Here is a 23,347-nt window from a genome sequence, read left to right as displayed (position 1 = left end):
GAACTGCAAAATGTATTGAAATGATTGTAACCTGTTTTGGTGATGTCAGATTACATGTCAAACCTGAGGTCATCTACCAGATTCCTTTATAACCATTTAGTTATGCTCCTCTAGTTATGTTTTCAGTGATATCCTACAGTAGTAGTTTTTAACATTGCCTTTGTTTCTTGAGATAAGTTTCCAAAGAACTTGAATTTATTCCTTCAGCACAAAAATGTAATAGTTGCTACATGAGTTTTCAAAAAGCTAGGAATATACAGAATTTTTAAATACAATAATAGTTTTCACAGTTATAAGGTTGATTTCTCAATTAAGTGCAAATTTATGGCAGGATTTTTTAATTACCATTAATATATTGTTGGGGGGGGGCGGGGATTTAGCTCAGCAGTTTGGTGGCCTGCCTCGCAAGCGCAAGGATCCGAGTTCGATCCCCGGTACCAAAAAATATACATATATTTTTTTGTCTGCTTTTTCTATAAACATCCAGAAAGACTAAAATGAATTTTTTTTAATTTTGTGATGTTCTGTTACCATCTCTCAAAGCATGATGCAAAACACTGCCTTCTTTGATAACTTTTCTGGGAAGCTCCACAGTCACCGTACATTATTGTTCCAGTATCTTTTGATGCCTCACTGTTGTCACAGAATAAATGATTTTTGCTTTTGCAATAATCCTGCTGGCAAAAAACAAAACAACAACAACAAAAAAAAAAGGCAAGGAAGCGGAAGTCTGAAAAAAATGTCTCAAGTCCTTTGTTCTCTGACTATACATTTTCTTACTAGTACCTAGTATATGCTGTTGTTTTTGTCTCTGATAAACAGCTCTTGAAAGATTAATAGGAAAAGTAATGTGTCCTAAAAATATAAGACATTTAGCTATAATTTTTCAATTACATACTGATTTTCCTTATAATTGAGATATGCTCATAGGTTAAACATGGCTAGAAATTATATTTTAAAACTGAAAGCATTGGGGCAGGGCATGTAGTTCAGTGATAGAGAGCTTGCCTGGCATGCATGCGGCCTTAGAGCCAACTGCCAGCACCAAGAAAAGAAGTGATAAAACTAAAAGCACAACAGGCCAGTTTAAGATAAACTTTGTTTTAATACGACAGATAATTTTAATTTGTAATAGATATTTGTTATTAAATTTATTATTAAGGATTGTGGCATTGGTCATAATGGCCCATAACTCTTGCTCAAATATGCATTTTTATTCTTTAAATGCTCTGAAAAATAATCATGGGGATCCTGTTTAGTTCTTAGTATCACTAATAAAAAATTGGGCATTTATACAGATGTAGTGGTCCATTCCTATAAGCTCAGCACTCAGGTGGCAGAAATCAAGAAGATAACAAGTTCAAGGCCTGTCTAGGCTGCATTGCAAGTTCATTGTCAGGTGTGACTACAGAGTAAGACCTTGTCTGTAAAGGCCAAAACCAGCAACAACAAAGTTGAGCATTTATAAAGCTCATGAGTCGAGGCTGTTCATATTTCATAAGCTCAGGACGGGGCTAGTGAGTCAGTCTGTCCTGCTCAACAGTCACCATTATAGTTGACTTAAATTCAGTGCTGCCTGGATAGGTTTGATGAGTATAACCTGAGTCAGCACATCACTGACTAGACTGAAAACTGGAAGGGCAAACAACTGCTTTTGTATTTGGGATATGGGAGATCCCTTTCTACTTCTAAATGGATCTCTTCTTTAAGGATTTCAAGATGAATTTACAGAGAAAGTGATTTATTCTATTATGCCTTTGAAATTATTTTAATATACTATAAGCTAAACTGAAATAACATTGATAGGTGTAAGAACATAGGAAGAACTAAGAAGATTTTAATTTTTGCTGGTTAAAAGTATTTAAATATGTCATATTTTTGTTTAACTGCAAGACAATAATGAAATAGAATTTATAGCTGTTATTTCTATTTTTGTAATATTTAATAATAAGATTAGGTTGAAATAAAATAGTAGGAAGAATTTACAGAATGTGGTCTTTCTGATATTTCCCAGTAACTCCATTGGACTGATGACATCTGATCAGACCCAGCTGCTTTACAGTCCTTTGGCCACTTTCTTTGTCTGGGGTAATGAATTTTTTTAGGAAGGCAGTTTGTCCATTTTAACCTCATAGATAACCTTTGCACTCAAGCCTTGAAGACTGTTCTGTTTTGTATCTGACCCTCTTAATTAAAAAAACACCTGAAAATATTTCATTTTCTTAGTATTATCAAAGAACTAAAAATCTAAACAAGTACATTTTCTAGTTAATTAGTGTTTATTTAATGGGGCTTATTGAGTCCAGTTAAGAGCCAGTATAAATGTTTGTTTTTCTTGGCACTATTCCTAAATACTTACATATTTCTTCCCTAAAATATGATTTAAAGAAAATAGTTTGATTTTTGGATGATTTGGCTTCATCATGAAGAATATCTGTATTTTTGTAGTTATAAAACAGAAATGTCCACTTGTAGACATAGTCTTTCAGATCTGTACTGTCAGTTTTCATTTCTAGCTCCTTTCAGTCTTTTATTAGTTCTAAAGCAAGGCTTTAATTTATACTATACCTAGGTAGAATAGTGAATGCCATTTGATGCTTGTTTCTTGATTGCATATGGCTGAGGTATATGCTCTATGACTGAAAAGTACCATGAATATTTAAAAAATTTAAAAATGTATTACAGGAGAAAACACATCACTATTAAATCCCTCAAAACACTCATTTTGAACACACTTACTCCATCACTCTTGTCATTATCTGAAGCAGTCCTGGAAGTTCTCTTTTGTGAGTGTCTTTAGTTGTGCTGTCGGGGCTGCATCAGCATTTTGAACCTTCAAAATATTTACTTGTCATGGTCACTTTGACTTTGTGAAAAAGCCAGAAGTTGCACAGTGCCAGATCCAGTGAATACAGTGGGTGAGGGACACACAGAAATGTTTTTAGGAGGTCTGCCTTTCTGTTGGATGACATTTGGCATCAGCATTCACTGTATTTTTTATCATACCTTATGCGGGCACTCATGAAGGAGGGCTTAGAGAACAGAACTGCTTCAGAAGGTGGCAAGAATGGTGTGTGAAGGAGGGAGGAGTCTTTTGAGGGGAGTAAATGGCAATATGTACTGTATCGTACATTTTAAAAATTCACTGTATTTTAATTGTACTTTGTATATGTGACCTCTGGACAGGACATAAATACTATCATAAATTTTTACTGTATCATACATTTTAAAGTTTTGTATTTCAATCATACTTTGTGTGTATAGACTGGATAAGTGGGTTGTGATAATCTCACAACTTTTAAAAAGGGGTGTTTTTAGTTATTTAGATTTAAATTTTTCAGAATTATACTTTAACCTAAACTTATACACATATTTGGCCTAGAAATGTGTCTCTTTATTAACATCTAAGTATAAGCCCATCAGAAATTCAGATGATCCATAAAAGCTCAATGGAAAAAAAAAAAAAGAATTCATTTGTGAGGGCCTAGCTCAGGCGGGGAAGCTGTGCAAACCTACAGTCTGCTTTTTCTTATTAACAACTGGGTAAGAAGGCAAAACTTGTCTATTTTATACACTGTACTTGTCACATATGGATAATGTGAGATAATTAGGATAAATTAACCTTTTTCATTTGGACTTCCACAAAATACACTTTTTATGTCAACAGAATACTTAGCAGAGTCTAAGCAAAAGGCCAATAAGTACCTAAAACTAAGACTTATCATAGACATATCTTAATATTTCCAATGTACTCATAGATTGTTAGGGGTTGCTTGTGTAATGTGTATAAGGATTGAACCTGTTGATCTATATGACACTTTCAAGAACAGACACTTTTAAATGAAAGTAAGTTTAGGAGATTACTATACATACAGTTTTTGTCTAAAGAAAAGGGAGGGCATACATATTAAAGAAAAGGTTCTATAGAAATAATATTTGTATTAAATGAAGTACTTATTACTAGGATGACATTGAATTTGATTCAGTGGTTTAAGGCATAGATGGATATAGTCAGTTTCTATTCTTCTGTTTCTTGTCTATCAGTGACAAATTGAATTTTTAGCTTATATACTATTTCTGTCTTAATACTGAGCTTAGTAAGTTGTTCTGTGGGGCTGTTTTTCACTTGAAATTTTCTTGCATGACCCATTACTAAATTGTAGTTTTCTAACTATTCAAAAATAAATGAATAAAAAGTTCATGAAGAAAATAACATCACTTTTCTTTTATAAATGGCTGTATTATTTCAAAGCTTACTTAATATTCACCTTTTTGTGATGGAATGGTCAAGAATTTGTGTTTTCTTATAATTCTATTCCATCTACAACTTTAGTCATATTCAAAATAACCTAACTTTACTGATGAATATCCAAAGCTGCTCCTTTCATATGGATTAATCTAGAAGCAAAGAGAAGAATAGATATTATTTTACTAATGGTATTACTTATACTAATGGAACAAATTGTAATGTTAGATATTTTATTGATAATTGTATATTAGCCCACAGTGATCTCTTTGATCTAACTTGGTCTGAACTAATTTGAAAATTTAAATTCCTATTCTTAGCTATAAAGAATAAAGTAAGACCATGGATTTTCCTTATGTTTTCCAGCTAATTGAAAATATATGATACCTACCAATATCTTCTCCAGGCTCTGACAGGCCTCCTGGAAACTTCCATATATTTTTCAACTGCAGTGTAAAATCATAAAATAGAGTTTATACAACATTTATTCACTAATGCACACATACACACTTACTCCACAAAATACACCAATTGTTGACCAGAGTCATTGAGAATTTACCTTTTTTTTTTTTTACCATTTGGTAATTGCATGTAGATTTCTTCGAGCTTCTTTATTCCCTTCTTCCTTCTTTTCTGAGGGAGCGGTTGACATGAAACATTTTCTAACCCTTTTATTCAGGGAACAGAAGTGGCTTTATTTGGTCAGTGTGATAATATTTGTACTAAAGAAATTTTGAAGGGAAATATCTACTGCATTTTTATATCTTTAAAAAGTTCGCTGCTAGTTAACTATGAACAAATAAGAGTCATACAGATGCTGCTATATATATATGTAGAAAGTATGGAATAAATTTAATCACTAAATATGCTATTCTTAATTTCCATGTCTTTTATTATATTGTGTTTCTAATACTATATTACCTTAAGATTTCTATTTTATGTTAATAATCTTATGTAAAAATTGCTTTTCATGGGTAGTGTGAATAAAATTGAGTACTTTTGTGTTTTGTTGTGTTTTTTCAGTTTTAAAAATAATTTTTATTTTTTTAAAGTTAATATATGCCAGGAAACAAAAAACACAAGAAGAAAAAAACAAAGTCATTCGCAATCATAAGCAGCTTAGCTGGATGTGTTCTTTTAGGTTCTGTGTGTACATACACGACATGCCATTTTGTGTAACTGAGTTTGTACAGTGTGTGTCAGGCTTTTCTACACATGAATATTCATCATCTCAAAATCCCAAAGCTACAAGAGTATTTGTGATAACTAAGAACACATTACATCAACTCAATCTGTTAGAAAAAAATTGTAATCCTGCCTTTCCTGGGAACAAAAATTTCACTGAAGATAAAAATGGCAACAGGCCTCTACATAGAAGTATTGACAAAGTGTTGTCTATCTTTTTTTTTTGGTGAGGAGGGGCAGGTAGAAATATCTAGTCTTTGGAACAGATATACGTAAAAACAGCCTAAAGATAATTATAACAACATTTTATGACTGACATAGTTATTTTTTCTTTTAGAGTTTAGTTCTATCAATCCCCATGAAAAAAACTCAAGAATATCTGAGACATTATAACATATTCAAGGAAATTTGTACCTTTAGCCAGTACATTTTATACTCTTCATTCATAAAAGAAGCTGTGGACTTTTACTGGTGAGCTTTGGGACCCAGGCATTTCCTGGATGAGTGCTTCTTAAAGAATGTGTCCCTTCTTAATTATGCTAGCTTGGAGACCAGTGGCATGTTTCCCAGTTTCCACAGGCTGTTGAGTATGTGGATATAGAATTCAGGCTTTCCACCCTTTTGTGTCTGGCTTAAGTTTGACATTAAATTTATAAAGTATACGTTTCATTAATGTCAAAATCTATTTCATAATCTCTGTCTTTTTTGAGTTTCATTTTGAAATGGTTTCAGAAGCTTTTCTTCTGCAGAAATTCTGTAGGCTTTTGTCTAATAGGATACTGTGCATCACTACCATAAATATTATTTGAAACAAAAAAAATACTATAATGAAGCAGATGAATGCTTCCTAAAACAATTAAAGTAGATTTTTAAAATCCTTACCTATATGAAGGCTGTTGATTATATATGGAGATACCAAGGTATTGGGGGGCAGTGTCAGATACAAGGATTTAAAAGAGCTCACATATATTTTTGTTTCATAAATTAGGCCCTTGATATGGAAAAATTAGACATGTTTTAATGCTGGTAAATAGTTTGTGACATTTATGACACCAATTAGGTTTATAGAGATTATTTCTAAAAAAGCTCCCTTCTGTCCCCCAAAAAGCATGAGTTTGAGTTCTAAGCAACAGGTAGAGGCCTAAATTATATTGTTTAAAAACCTGATTAATATTCTTCCTATGATCAATAGTGAGATAAATATATCTTCCTCCTTTAAGATTAAAAAAGACTCCCAATAGCAGGGTTAACATAAAAATATTAAAATATTAGATAATATATATTGAATGCTTACTATATTCTAGACATTTTGATAAATGTTTTTGTAAGAATTATACATAAACTCCACAATAATCCCATGAGAATCTATTAATGTTCCCATTTTAGAGGTGATAAAACTTCATGAGGACATAAGAAGGCTTAACAATTCAGAGTCAAAAACTTAGTATGTGATAAACTCAAGGTAAAAATCCAGGCAATCTCATTCTATTTTTTAAGAAACGTAATTAACAAGTTGTTTTGGTATTTGTCACTCATCTTTTGCTATATGCTTTTTCATATGCCCTTTGATCTTTTCCTCAGACCTAACTGGAATATTTTACAATATTTTACATAAATTCAATCAGAGTCTGTATCTTACATTTACATTCCTGCAGGGTTTGTGAATTTGGAGTAAAACATAGTTTAGTGTTGAAAATATTTGTATCTACCTAAACTCTGAATGCCTCACCTAACATTATTATTTAGAGATTTATTATTAGTCTTTCCAGTACATTATTTCATGAGGAAAAAATTACTGAGCACAGATTTTGAAAAGTTAGCCTTTTTGACTTTATGTTTTTTTTTTATCTGTTCTCCTTTCCTATGAAAGAAGACAAAACATCTCTTCATCAAGTGTAAAATTCCATGATCCTTTTCCCCCTTAATCTTAAAAAATAACTTCCCACTCTTTTCCAAAAGGAATATTCTTCTCAAATGTTTTCGTGCTGTATTGCTTTGTTGGGTCCTAGTCACATATCTAACACCTCCCTGTGAGTTGTTAAGGTCCTCTAATTCCTTAAGCGTATATTTTACGTACTACGAAAGATGAAGGATCCTGCTTACTTACTAAAATATGTGATTTTTAAACTATGTTGTCGAGTAGTTCCATGATATTTCAGAATGGTGAACAGGATGTCAAATTTTATTATATATTTGCTAATTATAAATCTGGTGTCTGTGTCTATGTATGGGTAGGAGTAAATGGATAGCAGAAGTGTAGGTGATATAAAAATGGTCTCATTTGTCACTTCTTTATTCCCCTGTGCTAGGAATTTCTGGCCCAATGTCAACAAAAGGGAACATTTCTAATGAATTTTTCAGAGCTACCATGAGAATGTGAGATATTTTCTTTGTTAAAGCAATTTGGAGCTTCATAGGGCACAGTTCCTTTTAAAATTTGTCCTGAAAATAAACTCTAGTTATTTAGGGTTTCTGGGATAGTTGAAAGGGAATGATTCACTTTCTGATGCCTTTTCTCACTATTTTCCTAATTCCACAGACATCTTCTGCTTCCCTAAGCAGAGGGTTGGCTCCAGAACCTTCCCTTGGCATAGTCTATGAAATTCTAACCGGGATGTTTTATAAACACAACACCCTTAAAAGACTGCTAATTTCTTTCAGCTGAATCTCAAGAACCTGGAACAAGGGCATAGATCTGCTACCTTCTTCCTCTTGGTTCTCTTTCATTATGTGACCTTGTTCTCCCTTACTCCAGCTTGACCAAATGCCAGAAGTTGGGTAATCTTTTGTTTTTATTGTCTAGTCTTTAATGTTACTACTCTCACTTTCTGCAATTCAGACCTGCTTGTAAATCTCATTAACTACAACATTATCACTGTTACCAATAACATAGAAGATGCCATCCATTCTTAGGTTGGTCAGTTCATTGAACCAAAATACATTGTTACATGCTAAGCATACAGAAATTAGTGCATAATATAGCAAACCCAAGCATTATCTCTGTATTATGTATTTTTTCTTAATGCTTATCTTCACCTTACATATTATTTGTTCATTTATTTATATCATACATTTGACTATAAACTTGAGGTGCAGAAACTTTGTTTATTGATACATGCCTAGTACTTAGCACAGGGCATAGGGCATAGTAGGACAAGGAAATCAGTAATATTAAGTGAATGAATGTACCTCATTCCATTCGATAGGTAAGAATCTGGTGGCTGTGACATTACAGTATACCAGGGGATACCTTTACCTTGTTTTATTGCTGTTGGCTTCCTGATGGGACTAGGAAAGCAGATGTCAAGTACTCTAAATGTGTTAGGAAGACATCTATGTATCTATCGGATAGCAAGAGACACTCCCATTAATGTTTAGGATAGAATGGACTGTAGATCTCTAAGGCAATTTAGGGCTAAGTTGTACCTTGGGACCACATGCCACTCAACAGCATCTTGAGCAGTGCCTTTACGTGGTGGAGGCAGCAGCTACCACATCTCACAGTACTTCTCCACTTCATTTGTAAAAGTGCAAAGCCCTTTTTTTTTTCCTGTACTGGGAACTAATAAAGTGGCACTTTTGTTATAAATCAGTATCTTAATACCTTTTGCTAATCCTCCTCAGAGTCCAAGTAACCTCGATTGAAGGGATAAAACTTAACATTTAAAGAACCAGTTGCCAGATGATGAGTACTCATGAAGTTCAGCTACTTCAGAGACCCAAAAGAGGATCACAAATACAGGATTACTAATTAATAACTAAGGATTTTTAACACAGCCTTATCTATTTCCTATATATAGACTTGGGTCTTTATTTGGATCATCTAAAAACTATAAAAATAATCATCTTAGGTTTTGAGAAGAAGTAGTACTCTGTCTCCTTCACTTCATCATCTCTTTTCCATAACATTTTTGTTCTTCCTTTTCTTTCATAGGCTGCTAAATGAGTGCTTCTTGATCTCACTGCTGGTTCCTGAGCTGAGGGAAGCTGTGAATGCCAGTAACATACAGTGGCATCTGTATTACATCCTGAGAACATCAGCCCCTTTCCGAATGCTGTGCTCCTATAGAGTCCATGTAATGTTCTCATTTCTCTCTCGCCCTCTCTTCTCTCCCCAGTTTCTCTCTTCTCTTCCCCTCTCCTTTCCTTTCTCCATTACCTGTCTGTCTCCGTATCTTCTCCCTCTCTTCCTCTGTCTCTCTTCCCTTCCTCTCCCTCACTTCCTAACCCTCCCACCCTCTCCCCTCTTGCTCCTTTCTCTCTTCCCCCTCTCCTCTCTCCCTTTTCTCTCTCCTCTCTCAATCCCCCTTACCTCCTCCCTTCTTTTCCTCTCTTTTCCTTCCTCTTTCTTCTCTCCTTTTCTTCTCTCCCGTCTCTTCTTCCTCTCCTCTCTGTCCGCCTCCCCTCACTTTCCCCCTCTCCTCTCCACCCTTTCTTTTCTTTCTCCCTCTGTCTCTCGCTCATTCCCTTCCTCCTCCCCTTCCCTCCCTTCCTCCCATCTCCTTTCTTTCTGTCCCCACCCTTCTCCCCCTCCTTTGTCTTCCCATCTCTAGCTCTCTTCTGTCCCCTTTCTCTCTTTTCTGGGAAGCATCTACACTATGCTTTCTACACTGCTTTAAATGTTACCTTCTCTGACAAATCTTTAAGGTCTTCCTAAAGCAGAGTGAACTTTGACCACCTGTTTTAGGACTGCTTGTCCAAACGGGCCATCAGGGATACTGCCTTACTAATCTGTATTCTCGGCATCTGACACAGTGCAGCATCTTGATAAATTCGGAATGAATGGAATGGTATCCTAGTAATGTGTTACAGACACAACTGTCTTCCTGAGTAGTCATAAGTATCCCACAGCCATGAAGTTATAGTGAGCAACACTGAGTGTTACTCTGACATCTTCAAGGCCTGTATGTGTTATGTTTAATTTAGATAAATAAAAAAATGATCCGTAATTTTTACTTTTTAAGAATTTCTTAAGCATATACAATTTTCTACATTTTAATTTTCTCTAGAGAACATTTGGGAATCAATTATATTATGAGAAACAACTTACTTTATTTCGATCTTGTACAACCAGTATTTTTCTAGTACTTTCATCAAATACAGCTCCTTTGGGGAGAAAAAATAAAAGGTAATGAGGAAATAGTAATTTCATTTAGCTTTGACTTCTTTCATGCTAATCTATATTTATAAAAATGCTCCTATGCTTGAGGGCCTTGTAGAAATACCACATCCATGAAAATTTATAATTTTTTTTTTTTTTTGGTACCAGGGATTGAACTTGGGACCTTGCACTTGTGAGACAGGTGCTGGAACCACTGAGCTAAATCCCCAACCCCGAAAATTTATAAATCTTGTTAGTAATGAAGTAGATGTCCATATTTTTAAAACATTTAAAATTACCAAACATAATTGTAGCATGTGCTAACATATAGCATAATTATCTGTATAAGTTTCTCCTCTAGATTGTGCCCTCTTCATAGTAAATAGTTAAATAAATGAATCTAACTTTTTCTAGCATTTTATTTAGTGTCCCTATGACATGTCAAGCAGTTATATAGGTGCTAGGGTACAGTAGTAAACAAACAAAATTCCCTATCCTTGAGGCACACATTCTAGTATGTATGTATGTAGACAGGGGACAAATAAACAAAAATCATGTAGAACATCAGATGGTGATAATACTATATAAAGAAAAATATGTAAAGGGATTAGATGTTTGTAACACAAGGAAAAGTAACTGGAGTGAAGCCAAAATAAAATATAACGGAAAATCACTAAATAAATGCTAATTAGTAATGAATTTTATTATAAAATGTAAACTATAATCTCACTTTCTAAGGGAGAGAATACAAGGGAAACTAACTCTTTTAATAATATTAAAACTTAAATTTTAATAATTGTGATTGTCCAAATTGAACTTTTCCTCAACAAATTCATATGTGAGCTCAAGATCAGACACCACCAGTGCCTTGGAAACAGAATTTGAGTGACCCCTGCTGGTCACAATATATAAACCAAATCAACCCAAATTCTGGGATTAAATGGAAGTTCCTAGTATCCTATACTACTATGATTAGCCTGGCACTGGGCTAAGTGGTTCATGTGCATTTTCTCAGGTATTAGTCACAATAATTCTGTGAGAATCATAATGAATGACTGAGTTCACACAGCCCTAAGGGGAAGAAGTACACTTAACAGCCAGTCTGAATTCCAAGCAGGCACTCCTCATGTGCAGCCCTGGCCTTTCAGGAAAGTGCTGCTCCCTCAGAAGGCTGACATTTCTAAAGATACAACCTGTCATTAATAAAATATTGGGATCCTGCCAATCTGGCCTGGTATTCATGCCAAACTCTGTCTTTTGCCTGGGGATATGGTGGTGAATAAGAGATAGAATAGCTTCATTTTCCTTCATAGAGTTTATATTATTGTGGGAGATATTGAGTACATGACATAAATTCAGATTTTAAGTGTGATAAAAATGAATGTGGATAAAGGAACAAAGTCTGATGGGACTGGCATGTGGGAGAACCCTATTTCAGAAGCTTTTCTGAGAAGGAGATCTTTTGAGTAGAAACCTCAGCTCTAAGGAACTAGATGAACAAAACTCTGGGGAAGCATACTGCAGAAAGAGGAGCCAGTTGATGAAAAGGTTCTAGTCAGACACAAGCTTGCTAGGTCTGAAGAACAGAAAGAAGGCCATAGCTCATTCCAATCCAGCCATACTACCTCTGATGTTTGCAGTTTTCTCTTGACCTAAAAAACTCTACACCTTTCCGGAACAGTTTCTTACGTTACCTGTTTCTACCCCCACATGCTATCTCAAATCGTAGCTGTCCTACAAGACTGGTCAAGTTCCACATCTCCCATTCCCTAAGGCCTCTGGTACTTCTAAACCAGTAGTGGCAAACCTATGGCACACATGCTGCAGTAGGCTGTTGGTATCATTGAAAGCTCTAAAATGTCACAGTTAACTATAATGCACAATATAATACTTATAAACAGGTGCTTTGTAAGATTCTCTCTATGTGTACTCTATATTAATGATTCTGTAATGACCAGGTTTGTATGACTTTTCAATAAAGTATGAAACTGTCACATGAAGTAGAATGCCAGAATCCACAATATTGATTATGCCCAAAACATGCTGTAAGCAGTGCAGGCTACTAGGAGTTAAATCCCCCGATTGGCTCACTTTAAGAAGCAAGTCTGACTGAAGCTGTGTGACTCAGAAGTATCTCGTGAGCAGTGCAGTAGCGTGCAGGTTAGCATGACCTCCCTGCTAATGGCCATAGCTGAGACCGGAGTAATGGCCTATGTAGCTGTGGGGTTAATACAAGATAACATCCGTAGCTGAGGCCAGAGTAATCACATCCAAATTTCATCCCCAAAATTAGTGCCTTCATAGGTTGAATGACAATCCTCCAATTAAAACCATATATTTTGTCTATTTTGTTCCCAGTTTGAAAATGCTTTGCCTTCTCTTTAAAGCCTTTCCTGAATTAGTTTCCATGGTAATTTCACATACTGCATATCTATCTATACATGTATTGCACCTTTACCCTGATTGATGAATAATAAAATTCGGTGGCAGAGATGGGCCAGTGCCTTTTGTCAAAGGAGCATTGGCTGTTCCAGCTCACACTTTGTCTTCATCTCTGTCTTAAGTTTTTCTTCAACCCTTCATCACAAACTGGACAGGAGGGGACTAGAGACTTAATTGCAGGAGTCTCTGGCAGTAGGATTTTTTGAAGTAGAGCTGAATGGAAAATTTCTGAATGTCTGCTTGCCACAGGGTAGTAAGACCACAGACAAAGCATATTAATACAACCCTGAACAACTACTTTAAAATACTTCAGATGTGCAAACTAGCTAAAAAAATACTAGTAAATTATATGAAAACAAATAAAATTAATTGCTAATTATATTACTGCTTTAAGGTCATAAGGAGTCTTCGGTATTTGTTATTTTCTGGAAATCTAAGAATTTCCTTAACCCAGGATCTCAAAGAGTAGTACTAAGATCAGCAGCAGCAACAACAGAAACAGCTACAGGGAAATTATAAGAAATGCAAACTTTCAGCCTTATCTTACTAAATAAAAAGCTCTGGATCATGAATACCAAACCAGCACTACAAACGCTTCTAAACAATATCCTGCAAAAAGAAAATGAAGGCCACAACTCCATAAGGGACAACAGAGGAAATATACCAGGCAAGGCAAGGAATTAAAGGGAGAGAGGGGGAAAAATAAAAAATAAAAGAACCAACAACAGAAAAATAATATGACAATGAAAAGTCAATACATAACATTTACAACCATCAATGTTAATGGCCTCAATTCACCAATCAAAAGAAATAGGCTGGCAGAATGGATTAAGAAGCAAAATCCAACAATATGCTATATACTAGAAACACACTTAATCCACAAAGAAATTCACAGAATGAGAGTAAAAGGATGGAAAACAGTTCTCAATGTGGCAGGAGCCTGGAAAAAAGCAGGGGTAACTACCTTGTCTGCAGACAGAGTAGGTTTCAAACCAAAATTAATTAAGAGAGATAAGGGAACTACGTCCTTGTAAAGGGAACAATACAAGAGGAAGAAATGACTATCATAAATATATATGCACCAAATACTAATGCCCCCAACTATACAAAACAAATACTATTGGACATGAAAAACAAAATAAGCACTAATACAATTGTAGCAGGGGACCTCAACACTCCACTGACACAAATAGATCATCTAGATAAAAAGTCAACAAATGAGTTGAACCAAGTCTTAAAACAAATGGACTCAGTAGATGTCTATAGAATGTTCCATCCCACTCAGAATATACATTCTTTTCAGCTACACACAGGCCATTCTCCAAAATAGACCACATGCCAGCTCACAGCACATGCTTACATAAATACAAAGGAATTGAAGTTATCCTCTGTATATTATCAGACCATAATGCAATTAAGCTGGAGATCAATAGATAAGAAAGCCCAAGAACTTCACAAACACATGGAAATTAATTAACACCCTGGCGAACAACCATCAGGTCACAGAGGAAATTAAATAAGAAATTAAACAGTTTCTACAATTAAATGAAAATGCCAATACAACATACAGGAGTCTATGGAACACAGTGAAAGCAGTTCTGAGGGAAATTCCTATCAGTAAATGCCCCTACTAGGAAAACAGAGCGAGCTCAAATAAACAACCCTAATGCTTAACCTTAAGCTCCTAGAAAAAAAGAGGAAGACAAACCAAAAGCTCATACAAGGGAGGAAATTATAAAGATAATAGCAGAAATCAATGCAGTGGAAATAAGAGAATGATACAAAAACTCAATGAATCACGGAGTTGGTTTTTTGAAAGAATAAATAAAATCGATAAACCCTTAGCCAATCTTATCAGAAAAGGCAATAAAAGGCTCAAATTAATGCAATTAGGAATGAAAAAGGTAAAGTCAAAACAGATCCACCAAAAATCCAGAGGCTCAACAATATCTACTTTGAAACCTATACTCTAATAAAATGGAGAACACAGAAGAAATGGACAGATTCCTAGATACGAACAAAGAAGATATAAAAATTCTAAACACTGCAATTACATTCAGTGAAATTCAAAATGTAATTAAAACGTTACCAACAAAGAAAAGCCCAGGCACTGATGGCTTCACTTCTGAATTCTACAAGACATTTAGAGAAGAACTATCACCACTACTCTTTAAACGCATCAATGAAATTGAAAGAAGTAATATTTCCATACTCATTCCTAGAAGCAAGTGTTACTTTGATTCCAAAACCAGGGAAAGACCCAACCAAAAAAGAGAACTACAGGTCAATCTCCCTAATGAACATAGATGCAAAAATCCTCTATTAGATACTGGCAAACAGAATACAGAGCATCACAAAAATCATACACCCTGACCAAGTCAGATTTATCCCAGGGATGTAGGATGGATAAACATATGTAAATCAATAAATCTAACACACTAGATTAACAGAGTCAAGGACAAAAACAATATGATCATCTCAATAGATGCAGAAAAAGCATTGGAAAAAATTCAGCATCTACTCATGATTAAAAACCCCTACAGAAAATTGGAATAGAAGGTCCTTATCTCAACCTGGTAATGGCTTTGAAAAACTAAATCATAGTAAATATCATACTAAATGGTCAAAAACTGAAAACCTTCATTCTAAAATGAGGAACAAGACAAGGATTCCACTATCACCACTCCTGTTCAATATACTTCTGGAAACATTAGCCACAGCAATTAGACAAGAGAAAGAAATAAAAGAAATAAAGATAGGAAAAGAAGTTAAACTGTCACTATTTGCTGATGATGTGATACTCTACATAGAAGACCCAAAAATCTCCACCAAAGGATTTCTAGGCTTAATCAACAGATTCAGTAGAGTAGCTGGATACAAGGTCAACACTCAAAAATCAATAGCCTTCTTGTACATAAATAACAGACTCACTGAGAGAGAAATTAGAGAAATATTTCCTTTCACAATAACATCCCCCCAAAAATGAAATATCTAGGAATCAGTTTAATGAAGGAGACAAAAGACCTCTACACTGAAAGCTACAACACTCTGAACAAAGAGAAGAGGATATAAGAAAATGGAAAGATATCCCTTGCTCCTGGGTAGGAAGAATAAACATAGTGAAAGTGGCCATATTTCCAAAATTGCTATACAGATTCAATGCAATCCTGACTGAAATTCCAAGAGTATATTTCGCAGAACTTGAAAAAAAAACAATCCAAAAATTCATTTAGAACCAGAAGAGACCTAGAATAGCAAAAGCCATTCTAGGCAACAGAGACATGGCAGGGGGTATCACAATCCCCAACTTGAAGCTATACTACAAAGCCACTGTGATAAAAAACAGCATGGCACTGGCAAAGAAATAGACCTGAGAATCAGTGGAACAGATTAGAAGATGCAGAATGACTCCTGATGTACTCAGCTACCTCATCTTTGACAAAGGAGCCAACCATCCTCACTGGAGGAAAAATAGCCTCTTTAATAAATGGTGTTGGAAAAACTAGATTTCAACTCATCAAAGGTTAAAACTAGACCTGTATCTTTCACCATGCACTAAACTAAAATTCATCTGGATTCAAGATATAAACAAAAGAGAAACACTGAACTTGCTGGAAGGTAAGTTAGGCAGAACTCTGGCAGATACCAGCATAGGAAAAGACGTTATGAACAAATCCCCAGTAAACGGTAACTAGCACAAAGAATCAACAACTGGGATCTCATCATTTAAAAAAGTTTCTGCCCTGCCAGAGAAATCACAAGCAGAGCTAAGAGACATCCTACAATATGGAAACAATTTTTGCCAGCTGTTCCTCAGACAAAGGTCTACTATCTAGAATATATAAAGAACTGAAAATAATCAGCCCCCCCAATACAAAGACCTGATTCAAAAATAGGCATATGAAATAAACAGACATTTCTCAGACAAAGAAGTAAAAGCAGCAAATACATATATGAAAAATGTTTAACATCACTGGTCATTTGAGAGATGCAGATGAAAACAACACTGAGATTTCATCTCACCCCAGTAAGAATGGCTGCTATCAAGAAATCAGACAATAACAAACGCTGGCAGGGGTGTGGGGAAAAAGAAACACTGCTCCACTGTTGGTGGGAGTGCAGACTCATTCAACTACTGTGTAAATCAATATGGAAATACCTGAAACAACTAGGATTAGAAGTCCCATTTGACCCAGCTATTGCTCTGCTGGGTTATCTTTCCAAAGGAATTAAAAGAATCATAACAGTGATATATGCACACCCATGCTTACAGTGGCATAGTTTGTAATAGTTAAAACTTGGAAACAACCCGCCCATCCGCTGGAGACTGGATAAAGAAGATGTGGTTTTTCTATAAAATGAAATACTACTCAGCCATAAAAGATGAGAAACTAGAGACATTTATAGCTAAATGGATGCACATTGAGGCTATACTCAAGTGAAATAAATACAACACACCTGAGTAAATACCAAATACTTTCTCTGGTGTTATAAACTAAAAATGTAAATAATGTTCAAATGATATAATTGATAGTATGAAATAGGAAGAAAATGGCTAAAGGGGAGGTGGAAAAGGGAGGGGAAAGGAAATAAGGGAAAAGAAAAAATGTGAAACAAGGAAAAAATGGAAACAAAGTTTTTATAAATAGGGAAAGGTGAAGGGGGTGAAGGGAGGGAGGGGTATAGGGAAAAAATAAACCAATATATATCATGTAAAGGTACAGATTCTAATGATAAATGTAACTATTGTTTGCTTTAAATGTGCAAATAAACTTAACAGGAAAAAATTTTTTAAAATAAAAAAACTCTGGAAACTGGGTGTAGCCATCTGTTATGACAAGCCCTCCAGGTGATTCTGATGCACTCTACAATTTGAGAACCCCTGTCTTAATCTGAAAGAAGTGTTCTCACTTTTCTTCTATCTCTGAATCTAATGAGTGCCTTAAAAATGATATACAGTAGTTAAATTATGTCATTTAAAATAATTGTTGGCACATAACTTAATGTGTCTTTAATAAGTAACATTCAAAACGTAGTTTGAATTATATTCAACCTAAAAATTATCTTTTGCTGTGGAAATTCACATATTTAATACAAATATGTGTGAAAGTTGTGTGATTCAAAGTGGAGGCATTTTGAATGGAGGCATTCTTTTTAAAAAAAAGTAAATAAAACTGAGAGGTTATTAAGGAAAGGTTCTTATGAATGCTTGATCGTAACATCTCAAAAAACTGTCAGGACCACAAGCTAACAAAGAGGCCATCACAATATACAAAAAGAATCTCTACAAGGACATTTGCACAGTAACTGTTCAACTTTGGACTGATGCCCCTTTTACTATTAATCATTGGCATACAAGGATTATTGTTTCAAAATATCTGCTGTAATCCTCTCTCATTTTTGTCTTTAAAAACTCACCTTGCCCTCAATCTCTGAATACAGTCATAGTTTACCATGGCATGTGAATTCTCATTACAATACTCTGCTATTCCTAAATAAGCATCATTCATCTTTGGAAACTCTTGTTTTGTTTACTTAGGTTGTCATATACTTTAATAAAATGAACTTATTTCTTGATCCTAATTCAGTGCCACTATTTCAGTAATTAAATTCAAATATCTGTACGGAACATGTTCAAATAGATCCTTTGGAAAACTAAACTGTAATCGTTCTCTATGCCGCCCCCTGCTGACGAGTAAGGCAAACTTCACCTATTTAAAAGTTGTATGAAATGGTCCCAAGAACATTAATGAATCAAATCATGAATAAACTCTCTCTCCCTCTCCCCCTCTCCCTCTCCCTCCCTTCCCCCCCTCTCTTCAGCTGTAAGAAGCACAAAATTGGGTGAAGGTATATAATATAAAAATTAATTACTTTTTCCATGAGTTTGAAACTAACCTGCAACTCCTACTTGATGCGTAGCATATCCTGGTAATCTACTGGGTCCTTCTCCCAGCCACAGAGTCAGAGTTGATGAATCCGATTCTGCATGGTGAAAGCAGAAACCAAGAGAAGCAGCAGGAGCAATAAATCGACTTTGGAGGATGGGAACGTGGAGCCATACAGCTACTCTACCTTCTGATCGCCATTGCTGTATTGCAGCTAAAATACAGAAGAGAAAAATCTGTAAAGATTTTCTAATGTGTGTTACCTCCTCCATCTTTAAGCATGTACTCATTTCATTAGTTAGCTCTGTGGGAAGAGAGCCAAAAATGTCCTGTTAAAGTAACAAATGTGGGTACTATTATGTCTTTTAATAATTACCACATTGCTGATATGACTTTCCACTGCATTCCTTAAGAGCATCAGTAAACTGGCTGATTTTTATTTCCATACCACCTAAAGGGAAAACATGGCACACAATAGGTCATAATAGCTGTTTAGAGCTATTAAAGCCCAAGTCCTCTTAGATGCTACACAAGCAATCTTAACACTGCACTACATCCCCAGCCAATGTTATATAACACCCTTAGCTTTAACTTTTACTAGTGACTACTAAGGACTTCTATTTGTTCTACTTTTAAGAATTCTGTTGGGCTGGGAATTTAGCTCAGTGGTTCCTCCACCTGCCTTGCAAGTACAAGGTCCTGAGTTCAATCCCTGGTTTAAAAAAAAAAAAAAGTTTTGTCTTACTTAGTTTAAAAATTGCATGATGGTACAAAACTAACTTCATTTTAAAATAATAAATGCTAGTTCTAGAGAAATTTGAAAAGTAAAGAAAAATATATAATGAAATCAACCATATTTTACTAGCTTGAAGAGACAAACAAAATTTTGGTACTAAGTATGTTGGAATTAACATCATGTCTGTTGTTTATATCATGTTTTATAACATACCTTAAGCATTCTTTTAATGAATATGAAATTTATAATAACTGCAGTTTTTCTTATATAGATGTCCCATAAGTTAACCAATCTTATATTCTCATTTATATCTAATTTTCTTTATTATAAACACCATAATGAACACAAATATTTTTCTGAATTTTTAAAAATTTTTTTATTACTTAAGATTAAATGGGGTAGATGTTAATTTATTAGAACTTTACTAAGTTTCAAGTGCTTTGCAACATTACTTATAATAATGAAAGACAATTTATGGTGAAGAAATGAAAACTTCACAATTTTTGATTTTAGAATACCTTTTCAGATCATTTTGTCCATTTGTCATTTCACTTTTTATAATAACTCTGTAAAAATGAGTGTCTTGGGAGGCTTATAGCTATTCAACGGTTACTGAAGGAATGGTTGCATCTCTTCCTCAGCTCTGTGGCACGCTCCTTCCTGTTAAGGACCATGTTGTCTGCCTCTAAACACCAGGTGGCTTACCACTGTGACAAGTCCTTGGGGCCTTTAGAGACTTCTTGATTTGACTTAGCATCTAATATAGCTAGGGGGTCAGATCCTTCCTGCCTTGCTCTCTTTGATTAAATCTTTAAAAGCTGAGGAATAATCACACAAAGAGAAATGCATGCTTGATGATCTTGACATTAACCAACGCTGCTACACTACTACAAGCCATCTACTCCCATTGTTATCAACAATCATACAAGGATGGCTGCCCAGTCCTGACCTTACTTAACTCTAAACTTTCAGCTCTCTAGCTGCTGTCAGGTCTCCTGAAGGATGTCATGTCACACTTCCTCTCAAAGTATATTCAAAACTGAATATTGTATCCCAACTGTATCTACAAGCTTCTTAACTTAATGGCACTAATGCTCGAAGTCTTAGACTAATTTTTATTTCTTTTTTTTTTCTAGTAAACTTCAATGATCCTCACAGTTTATACCCATCCCCTAAAATCCAGCTCATATACTATCTCTTTACAAAGATCTTTCCTGAGGCTGGGGATTTAGCTCAGTTGTGCCACTACCTGCCTTGCAAGCACAAGGTCCTGAGTTTGATCCCTGGAACCAAAAACCAAAAACCAAAAACCAAAACAAACAAAAGATGTTTCCTAATTACTGCTCATGCGCCATTATGTGAACTGAAAAACTGTGATTTATTAAAATACATCAAAACTACTGACATCTCTCCCATTACCTATATTTAAAAATTCTACTTAAAGATCTATGCATTTACAGTTCTCCAAGTGAGTTTGATATTATGAAGTAGGGATCAAATTATACATTTTTTGTGACTGACTCGCCTAAGGTTAGACAACTAGTCTAGACTAAACTAGAACGAAGGCTATTCACCACTGATGTGAAATGCTATATGTGGTGCTAACATTATTACCTATCCATGGATTGTAACAAAACAGCCACACTAAAAAAAGTTGGACTTTATATGTAAAGATGCTTAACAGTTACTGTCAATACGTTATCAATTCAATTTATCTAAGCAGAGAGACTTTCTATTGGGCCTTCTTTTTTTTTTCCTCTTAAAGTTACAGTTACATTCATCATTGGTATCTTGTACATTCACATGACAGATCTGTCTTGGTTCTCATTTTTTCACCTTGCCCCTGCCCTCCCTTCACCCCCTCCTCCCCTCCCCATTTACAAACATTTTATTTCCATTTTTTTCATTTTCTCATGTATTTTTCCCCTTATTACCTTTCCCCCACTCTTCCCACTTTCCCTACACCTTTAGCCCTTTTCTTCCTATTTCACATTGTCAATTATATCACTAGGATTTTATGTACTATTATTAGGATCTTATGTACTATTGGCCTTCTTTTTAGATTATTTTAGTTTATCTTTAAAGGCACCAAGAGTGAGTTTGACTCCATTACAAGAGAACTAGCAGTGGCCTTTAAGAGCAGTATACTGCAGTAAGAATAGCTTTAGATTGAGAGGAAGTTACCTATTCTCTCTGTGCCTCAGTACCAATATCATTAAAATGGAAATAATACTGGCTTATCGGGTTAAGAATTAAATGAATTAATACTTGTAACGTTCTTAGTGTCTAGCACCTAAGTGTAACAAATTATTTTATTAAAATATTTTAAAATGGTATTTCTGAGCTGACAAATTAGTTTAATCCATGTTATCTTTTATTAAATGTGGTTCTAGGAATTAGAACCCAGGGCACTGTACATGCTAGACCACGGAGCTACATCCTCAACCTTTTTGTGACAGTCTTAAGTTGTCAACACTGACCTCAAATTTGCAATCCTGCCTCATTCTCCCCAGTAGGTGGGATTAATAAAGGCATGTAAATTATTACATAAACTAGTAAATAACTGTAAATTATGTTTGGTCAGATTTATTGAGTCATTAGGGCTGGAATTATTCACAGAAGCAACGTGAGAGGCAAATATTTTCAGTGGCCATTGGCTTAATGGTGTAACCTGACACAGGAACCTTGGATGTGTACCTGCAATTCCAACATGCTTTCTAGTGTAATACTTTAATCACTTGTTGGTCGCTGGTAAATTCAGGTGTACAATAAATACAGGTCTCTACCCACACATATTTGAACACACATGGGAAGTTGAACTGATTTGATTTTCCTACTGGTGATATTACTGCGGTCTAAGGGAGCTTCTACTTATTCACAAGTAGGAGGCAAAATGACATGAGGAGGTAAGAGGTGGTTTGGTGATAACTAGCTCTGTTACACTTATAAATGCTTACTTGCAAAAATGCTCAATAGGATAAAGATTTGAAGTTCCCTTGTGTGAAAAGTTATCTCCATATAGGTATTCCACAGCTGAATTTTCTTCCTGTACCTTCAGTCTGATTATTAGCTCCTTGGGGCACTTTGAAAAACAGGTTTTGAGAAACACCAAATCAAGCACTTCTTCCAAAGTAAAAGGTCCTTCAGCCAAGCTTCCTTTCTCCCTTACTGGACCCAGTGTTCAAAGGTAGCGCAGTTTTCCTAGCGAAAACTGAACCGCTCCGGAAGTAGAAGAAAACCCTACTTCTTGCCTGTAAAATCCTGGCCTCAGCTGAGCACCACGGATGCTCAGACGCTCCGGAGCGCTCCTTCACACCTGCGTTACAGTTTGAGGCAGATTTGCCCAGCAGAACTAAGACTCCCTAAATGACAGCGAACAATTAATTGCCTTAAAGCGCGAAGCAGGCGGCAGACATCGTGCTATTCACTTTGCGCGTTATCCAAGTGAACCTTCAGCAATCCCGAGCTCCTGTCATCCGGTTCATGGATACGGAAATGGTGGTGTCACAGGAACTTTGCTCACACATTAGAAAGCGGACCAGAAACCCGAGCTGTTCACCCTAAAGACCACCATTTCACACAGCAGCCTGAAAGACCCAAAACCTTGAGCATTAAATGAAGCATGCGTGCCGGGTCCCGTTCCCTCTGGGAGGGCGCGGGGGTTTCCTCCGAGAGGATCCGGGACCCGCAGCCCCCGCTCCGGCGCACTTGCCCAGCAAGCGCCTCCGGAAGGCGGCGGCGTCCAGGCG

The 23,347-nt window shown here is 35.5% G+C and overlaps 1 protein-coding gene across 2 annotated transcripts in view; it reads right to left on the bottom strand.

Annotated features, from left to right (window-relative positions):
- Nudt6 (nudix hydrolase 6) overlaps nt 1-23,303 on the bottom strand; it is a 24,284-nt gene extending 981 nt beyond the window's left edge. Inside the window, exons 1-5 of one of the 2 annotated variants that reach the window (XM_010611196.3) lie at nt 22,556-23,303; nt 19,239-19,313; nt 18,873-19,076; nt 10,482-10,537; nt 4,638-4,692 (exon numbers count right to left, since the gene is read on the bottom strand). In XM_010611196.3, coding sequence (XP_010609498.1) covers nt 4,638-4,692; nt 10,482-10,537; nt 18,873-19,076; nt 19,239-19,313; nt 22,556-22,616 — 451 coding nt within the window. In that variant the 5' untranslated portion in view covers nt 22,617-23,303. The remainder of the gene's footprint in view (nt 1-4,637; nt 4,693-10,481; nt 10,538-18,872; nt 19,077-19,238; nt 19,314-22,555) is intronic. The other variant, XM_010611206.3, reaches the window with a different exon arrangement.
- Between the last annotated feature and the right edge of the window lie 44 nt (nt 23,304-23,347).

The sequence above is a fragment of the Fukomys damarensis genome, unplaced genomic scaffold (genome assembly GCF_012274545.1).
Source record: "Fukomys damarensis isolate Sample0158 unplaced genomic scaffold, DMR_v1.0_HiC HiC_scaffold_38, whole genome shotgun sequence".
NCBI classification, from domain to species: Eukaryota; Metazoa; Chordata; class Mammalia; order Rodentia; family Bathyergidae; genus Fukomys; species Fukomys damarensis.
This window is presented reverse-complemented; position numbering and strand designations above follow the sequence as displayed.